An 8,617-nucleotide genomic window follows, 5' to 3' on the forward strand; every position below is an offset into this window, starting at 1 on the left:
GCCGAGAACCAGGACACAGCTCTCGCTTTGGTCATACAGAGATTGGATGGCCCTGAGAAGGGACCCCCTCACCCCATAATCCCGCAGCACCTCCCACAGTTTCTCGCATTTCAAAAGAAAAATTTAAAAATCAAGATCAGTTTCCCCCCCCCACCACACTATTTTACTTTAAATACGGATATTCATACTTTTATACTTCTTCACAGCTATATGCGTCTAGTATCTAGATATTTACATTTTAAGGTTGTTTTTAAGACGTTATACAGTATATTTATCACTCTACATAATCTAAATTATAAACATTTATTTATTTTTATTCATATAACCAATAACTCAACCTTTCCACTGTGTTTTTAATTGTTTCTGTGTTTTTTGAAGCTGTGAACTTTGCACGTAATTCCCTACTACAGTGTCGTGTGGTATGACAATAAGTTAATCTTGAATCTATTGGTGAAGATATATCCCAGTACACATCTCGGCTTTGAGTGTAAAACCCAATGGAACACACACACAAGGACAAAACAGATTTTTCCTTACAATAAGCAACCTTGGTATTTATATATACTGTATATGTAATAGTAGAACATACTATGCGGTTGCTGCATTTTATTTTTGAAGGACTCTGGGTATTTTTGTACAGTGTATGCAACAGAAATGATGTGACCCCCTGCTGCGCTTTTACAAATTAAGAAATGAAAAGGGCGCCCACCGTTGTCGGTGCTCTCACAAACAGCCGCGCTGGGCACGCTGTGGTTGGGGTTCCTCCCGGTGTTGATCTGGACTTGGACACAGTACTTGGTCCAGGGGGCCAGGTCGTTAAGAACCACCCGATTTTGCAGCGTGCTGCTGCTTTGGGCCTGCAGGAAGAAGAGAGAGGGGGTCAGGTGTGCAGAAGTCTCGCAGGGTCTAGTCCACACAGCGTTACGGGATGACAGAAAAACCTGCTCTGGTTTATTGGTATTTCTTTAAACCAATCACAATCATCTTGGGCGGGGCTAAGATAACCAGGGGGCCGCTGCTAAATAGTCTCAGGAAGGAACTTGTTTTGGTGGAACGTGTACGCTCAGAAGTAGTTTTAGTCGTCGACGGAGAACTCAGACTGGACAGATAGTCTAGCTAGCTGTCTGGATTTACACTGCAGAGATCTGAGGACCAGGTAACCATAGTCCTCAGATTGGATAGATAGTCTAGCTAGCTGTCTGGGTTTACCCTGCAGAGATCTGAGGACCAGGTAACCATAGTCCTCAGATTGGACAGATAGTCTAGCTAGCTGTCTGGATTTACCCTGCAGAGATCTGAGGACCAGGTAACCATAGTCCTCAGATTGGACAGATAGTCTAGCTAGCTGTCTGGGTTTACCCTGCAGAGATCTGAGGACCAGGTAACCATAGTCCTCAGATTGGACAGATAGTCTAGCTAGCTGTCTGGGTTTACCCTGCAGAGATCTGAGGACCAGGTAACCATAGTCCTCAGATTGGACAGATAGTCTAGCTAGCTGTCTGGGTTTACCCTGCAGAGATCTGAGGACCAGGTAACCATAGTCCTCAGATTGGACAGATAGTCTAGCTAGCTGTCTGGGTTTACCCTGCAGAGATCTGAGGACCAGGTAACCATAGTCCTCAGAAATCCGCCGGAGGTTAGAACGCCAACACCAAAAAAAGGAAGGTGACAGACTGACTGAATATCTTTGAGTTGGGGACAGAACATGACATTTGAGGACGTTGTCTTGGGCTTATACCAAATAAATAATCAATAATCAAGGAAAATAATCGACGAAGATAATGAAGAAGTTGCCGTTCCTGCCGACTACCAACACAAAGACCAGAAAAGCTCAGATTACAACACATACCGGAATCTTGATCTTGTGTCTGAGGGTGTGACATCACTTTGGCTGGGCAGACACTTACAACCCATCAAGGACTGATCAAGCATAACTAGCATTACATGTCACATAGTTGTTTGCTGCTGTATGTCGTCCGCAGCACCTTTAAACCAACGTGCCCCACCTTTTCCTTCTGGCCGGCCTTCCAGTAGGTGATGTTGTAAGTGGCCAGGTGGTAAACACTTCGGAGTTCAGAGATCCTGAACACTGGATCTTTGATGCTGACTTCGATAGAAGCCCCGTTGGCGAAGAGAGAGACATTAGGCGCACCAATGATGGCTGAGAAAGACAGCGGAAAGAGTTAATAAAGTCTTAACCCCATGTTGTCCTATATCAATGTTCCTTTTAAATCCCCAAAATAACATGATTGATTCCACCCAACGCTCTTTGCCAAGTACAAATCTCTACTTTCATTAATTTGGGGGCGTCTTATTCAATTTTATAGCATTGTAAAACAAATGGAAGTGTTTTGAAATATTATTGAGTAAAAGTTGACATATTCCAGTCTGTGATTATCATCAACATCCATTCCTTTAATTTTAGTCTCAATAATTCCTAATTTCTGCTTTTATAACTCAAACATTAGGTATAGTTTCCTGAAAATGAGGTTTATTGACCATAAATTCCCCCCAAAAACGGTGAAAACAAATTTAGTGTTACGTAAGTGACAAACATTAAGAAAGCGGCAAAAGTGTTGAAAACAGGTACAAAAACGTAAGAAAAAGTTAAAAAATATCGATAGAAAGCCTCAACAAAAGGATTGATATTCAGTTTTGACAAGTTACAAAAATAAAAAAAACGGATTTATTTAGTCCAAATGGTACTGGTATTTTCTGTGCTATTTTTCCATTGTATGAACCCATTTTTAACTTTTTTTTAACGGGAGGTCATAACACACCTCACCCCTGGCCTTTTGCATCATTGTTCAGTTTTTTATAGTCCCAAGCCATGAAAACAGAGTTTCTACTCACAATCTCTGTCCATGGTAATCTGGTTGCTTCCCATCCAGGCGGAGCTATTGGTCCCCAGCTGCGCCCGAACTCTCCCTGTATACTTTCCATACCTAAATATGGAGTTCGGGAAGTTGGTCAGGTCACATTCAAGGGTGGAGATGTTCGCACAGCCCACTTTGTAGTCTTGGGTGGGGGAGCTGTGGACAAAGCACCGGTGTTTGTGATGACAAGTTAGCTCAGTTTTGGTCTCCACCATCTCTGAGGAAAATATGTGCTCTAAGAAACATATTGTATGACTGTATATCTTTTCGCAGAAATTGTCAAATTGTATCATTTGTGCAAAGACAACTTCCATGTTGTCATCCTATTTTATCTTTTCAAAGCTCTTTCCAGTATTTTAGTCCGGTTTATTTGAAGCTTTTCTGATGTTTTGTTGCCTTTTTAAACCATTTTTTCCGATTTTTCCGACATTTGGGGAGTTTTCTTCAACATTTTTGGATGTTTGTAACTCAGCAGCTTCTAGGAGCGAATTCTAAATAACACATATATTTTGTGTTTTTACTGTAGGGGCATTAACCCTTTCTGCTAATTTACAGATGTATTTCTTACAGTAGGTCTCTTTAACTGCTAAATGCTCCACTACGTTCAGCAGCGAGTCTCCCACTGTGTGCAGTGGGTTCATCGGAGCGTTACTGAGGTTGATGAGAATGTGGTTTTCTTGTTTTCTCTCTTTTTTGATGTGTTTTTCTCTGCACCTACCTATGAAAACATCTATCTCTTTAGCTTCTAGATGTTCCACTCAGCAGCTGCCATCTTTCTATGTCTGCCCACTGCAGGAAACAAAAGTCAATAGCTGAAAGTGTGGGCCAGAAAAACAAAATCAACTACAAAGCTGTGTAGATCTGATGAGCCTCATTGGTAAGGTCAGCCTTAGAAGTAGCTGAGGCATCTTCTATACACACTCGGTTTCATTCAGTATCTCCTCATCTTTAGTATTACATTTAAAAGAGTCATGTGATCAGCTGGACGGAGATGGCGGCTTAAGGTGTAGGTCCTGGTCCAACTTTGTCAAATGGTTGTTTTACGTGCTTCCAAATTCCATATTTTACCACTTTGTGCTTGTTGAGTTAATTAAAGTAAAATGGCACACTAGAACAGAACCCAGACCCCATTGCAGAGGCATTACTGGAGAAACAGGAGTTTCGGTGAATGATTTCCTGGTATCAGCTGGGTGTACTGCATTTAGGTGCTATTTCCTAAAGGATCTTGCTCTTGAACAAAATGTTTATCTGCGTAGGGACTCTTTCCACGATGTTGTCAGTGAGTGGAACGTTGGACACTAGCACACTGACAAAAGGGCCGATGTTTGCCCAAGCACACAGGGTTTTAGTGGCCGGGGTCGGCGTTGACTCACCTGTACTCGGTTGTGTAGAGCAGGCCGCTGACTGGGGGGTCAGGTGGATCCCACCTCAGCACCAGATTCAAGTTAGAGGAGGTCAAGCGCACGTTTGTGGGTGTGCTGAGGACTCCCGACACCACTGCGCAGTCCACATCCAAATAGAAAACAACACACGGTTAGTATTATCACAGGGATTGTATTCAGAGTCTTTGTTTAAGTCAAAGTACTAATACCACTCTGTAAAAATACTCCGTTACAGAAAAGTCCTGCATTTAAAATGGTACTTGAGAATAGTATTAACGACTATTCAAATCTCACGCACATTTACTCTGATTGGGATTCAGTGCCTTGCCCAGGAACTCTGAGTATTAAAAGTATAAGTACTCAATGCAGAAAAATCCTCCCATTATAGGAAGTGTAAAGGATCCAACCAGCTGTGTGTTTAATGACATCATCATCTCAGCTGGACCTGGAGGTCTTACTTTGTTGCTAGGCTACTTTATAATAAACATCTGATTTTATAAACTACATGTTTCTTAATGTGTAAAGTAACTAGTCACTAAAGCTGTCAGAGAGTAAAAAGTAGAATATTTCTCTCTGAAATGTAGCGGAGTAGAAGTAGAAAGTAGCATATAAAGAAGAAGACTCAAGTAAAGTACAAGTACCTCAACATTTGGACTTATGTCCAGTACTTAAAGAGTAAATGTACTAAGTTACATTTCACCACTGGGTACACTCAAGAATGGAGATCTTTGTATGCTAGTACAAAAAAGTATTGAAAGTGTACTTGAAGGTTTTCTGAATTGAATATACCTCATGGTAGTATGAAGTACTACTTCATGTTGTCTTTAGGATCATTGTGTCTGAAGTAGATACTTAGCTGGGGTCGTCCTAATCTAAAGAGTAGACGGTTCATCCTTAACTGCAGTTCCAGTAATGATAACACACACACACACACATATTACCTCTGGATCCCCATAGTGTTGAAAGCGTCAGGATGAAGGCAGAAACTTTGGCCGCCATGATATCCAAAAGACTGTTCTTTCAGTGTATAATGTAGTCCAGCGGCAGTGTGTGTGTGTGTGTGTGTGTGTGTGTGTCTCGACTTCATTTATAAACTGTATTTCCTGGTCGCGTTCTCTGACAAGACATGGGGAAGTCCACGGTAACGACACTCCAGCGCCGAACCGTCCGCGGCTTCACGGAAGCAGCCAATCGGCGCCTGCGACTCCAGGAACAGAAAAAAAGAAAAGCTGACTGTCAATAAACACTAATGTGGGCGGGTCCAATGCTTTATAGTTTTTTTTTCAACAATTGTTATTAACAAATACAATTACAAGCAGTCAGACTTGACGGTATATGTTCATGGTTGTGTGACCCTAACGGTCTATGGTTGTGACGTTAGCATAACGTTAGGCGAACGTTCTCTAAAGGTTGCAACGTTAGGATAACGTTAAGGGAACGTTAGGATAACGTTAAGGGAATGTTATCTAAAGGTTGCAACGTCAGGATAACGTTAAGGCAACATTCTCCAAAGGTTGCAACATTAGGATAATGTTTGGGCAACGTTCTCTAATGGTTGCGACGTGAGGATAACGTTAAGGCAACGTTCTCTAAAGGTGTCAATGCCAGGATAATGTTAGGGGAACGTGCTCTAAAGGTTGTGACATTAGATAACGTTGGGGGAACGTTAGGATAACATTAGGGGAACGTTCTCTAAAGGTTGTGACGTTAGGATAACGTTAGGGGAACGGTCTCTAAAGGTTGCAACGTTAAGATAACGTTAGGATAACATTAGGGGAACGTTCTCTAAAGCTTGCATCGTCAGAATAACGTTAGGATAACGTTAGGGCAACGTTCTCTAAAGGTTTTGACGTTAGGATAACGTTAGGGCAACGTTCTCTAAAGGTTTTGACGTTAGGATAACGTTAGGGGAACGTTCTCTAAAGGTTGCAACGTTAGGATAAGGTTAGGGGAACGTGCTCTAAAGGTTGTGAAATTAGATAACGTTGGGGGAACGTTAGGATAACATTAGGGGAACGTTCTCTAAAGGTTGTGACGTTAGGATAACGTTAGGGGAACGTTCTCTAAAGGTTGCAACGTTAGGATAACGTTAGGGGAACGTGCTCTAAAGGTTGTGACATTAGATAACGTTGGGGGAACGTTAGGATAACATTAGGGGAACGTTCTCTAAAGGTTGCAACGTTAAGATAACGTTAGGATAACATTAGGGGAACGTTCTCTAAAGCTTGCATCGTTAGAATAACGTTAGGATAACGTTAGGGCAACGTTCTCTAAAGGTTGCAACATTAGGATAACGTTAGGGCAACGTTCTCTAAAGGTTGTGACGTTAGGATAACGTTAGGGGAACACTCTCTAAAGGTTAGGATAACGTTCGGGCAACGCTCTCTTAAGGTTGCAACGTTAAGATAATGTTAGGGCAGTGTTCCCTAAAGGTTGCAACATTAGGATAACGTTAGTGGAACATTCTCTAAAGGTTGCAACATTAAGATAACAGTAGGGTAACGTTCTCTAAAGTTTGTGACGTTAGGATAACGTTAGGGGAACGTTCTCTTAGGGTTTGTTCGTTAAGATAACGTTAGCGGAACGTTCTGACCAAAAACTATCGTTCCCAGAACGTTAAGAAAACATTCCAAACCAATCAACCAAAACATAACCAACACAACCAAACCTAACCTTCAGGGAACGTTCATGCAACCAAAAAACGAACGTTCTGGGAACCAAACCTTGTTTGCTGGGATTAAGTCATAAAGAAATAAATTTCCACTTCTATAATATAAGAAGGTTCCAGTGTTGTGATGCCTCTGATCGAGATTGTGTTACCTTTCACTTTATTAAAAAATACATAACAAATATATAACATTTCAAACACGTGGGCCTACTCAAAATATTGCTCCAGAGAAACCATAATAGAATTTTACAGAAAAACAGTGTTATTAACAAAAAAATGTAGAGGGACCATGATTAACCAATATAAAATTACATTATATATAATATATAATATAATAAATATACATTATTCTTCAAAAGGTTCACAATACAATGTGACAGTTTTTATTTGAGAGATTTAATATATTCCTTGAGTTTACATAAGAAAGCGGTGAAATTGTTGTTTTGCATTTATGTATGTAAAAGTTGCCATTTAAAACCAATAAGTTGACATTGAATTCAATGTTCATTTTCTCATGTTCATAATAAAAAGATATTCTTACATTCAATATTGATGGTGTAATTTGTTTTCACAATATATATTGTATAGTTTGAGTCCAAGAAGTTACTCAATGCATTCAATGGAGAAATAAATATGTCATAGAGTCTGGTTCCTCATTGGAACAACTGCATTTGTTTTCATTCTTTAAGAATTTAGAAAGCTACAGCTTGGTAGAATACATTTTGTAAAATGTTGTTACTCAAGGGTAGAACTTTTGTTTAGGAAGTCAATTTTAATCCTGTTTCCTGCATTTGTAACCCTCAGGGGAACAACAGCGGAGTCATTAGGTTTCCATTAAAGTCAATGTGTGGCTTTACGGAGCAGATACACCCGAGATAGTGATGGTCAAGTGAAGCTTCACATCTGGTTGATTTTCAAAACGAAATAGACCAAGCTCATGGCGGATCATATCTTCCTGGACTACACCTTGAAAACACCGCACAGAGTTGTTTCCTCTCTACTCCTCTGAATGGAAACTAACTTTTACTCTACATAAATTCGCGAGGTCTTGGAGGTCCTCGAGACGTTCCGTGACTTCCGTGAATTTGGGGTTAACATGCAATTCATACCTGACAGACAAGCACACTTCCTAGGCTTAGAATTACAGAGTAGGAACCGCTAAAAGCACGACAACCTCGACGTCCACGCCTCTCGACGGCAAATAATACTACCTTTCAATCCTCTACATGCTCTAAATGTTCAAGCACCATCACATCTAGAAGACCTCTTAGAGCCTTATTGTCCCACTAGAGCACTGCACTCCCAGTTAGCAGGGTTACTTGTGGTTCCTAGAGTCTCTAAAAGTAGAACGGGAGCCAGAGCATTCAGCTATCAGGCTCCTCTACTGTGGAACCAGCTCCCCGTCTGGGAAAAAAGAACGTTCGGGTAACGTTCCCTAAAGTTTGCAACGTTAGGATAACGTTAGGGGAACGTTCTCTAAAGGTGGCAACGTTAGGATAACGTTAGGGGAACATTCTCCATAGTTTGCAACGTTAAGATAACGTTAGGGGAACATTCTCTAAAGGTTGCAACATTAAGATAACGTTAGGGGAACGTTCTCTAAAGGTGTCAATGTTAGGATAACGTTAGGGGAACGTTCTCTAAAGTTTGCAACGTTAGGATAACGTTAGGGGAACGTTCTCTAAAGGTGG

The 8,617-nt window shown here is 41.0% G+C and overlaps 1 protein-coding gene across 1 annotated transcript in view; it reads right to left on the minus strand.

Moving 5' to 3' along the window:
* LOC117952796 (interleukin-10 receptor subunit beta-like) overlaps positions 1 to 5,396 on the minus strand; it is an 8,416-nt gene extending 3,020 nt beyond the window's left edge. Inside the window, exons 1-5 of the mRNA XM_034885343.1 lie at positions 5,200 to 5,396; positions 4,250 to 4,373; positions 2,854 to 3,032; positions 2,007 to 2,161; positions 710 to 857 (exon numbers count right to left, since the gene is read on the minus strand). Coding sequence (XP_034741234.1) covers positions 710 to 857; positions 2,007 to 2,161; positions 2,854 to 3,032; positions 4,250 to 4,373; positions 5,200 to 5,257 — 664 coding nt within the window. The 5' untranslated portion in view covers positions 5,258 to 5,396. The remainder of the gene's footprint in view (positions 1 to 709; positions 858 to 2,006; positions 2,162 to 2,853; positions 3,033 to 4,249; positions 4,374 to 5,199) is intronic.
* Between the last annotated feature and the right edge of the window lie 3,221 nt (positions 5,397 to 8,617).

Source organism: Etheostoma cragini, chromosome 11 (genome assembly GCF_013103735.1).
Source record: "Etheostoma cragini isolate CJK2018 chromosome 11, CSU_Ecrag_1.0, whole genome shotgun sequence".
Classification (NCBI taxonomy): Eukaryota; Metazoa; Chordata; class Actinopteri; order Perciformes; family Percidae; genus Etheostoma; species Etheostoma cragini.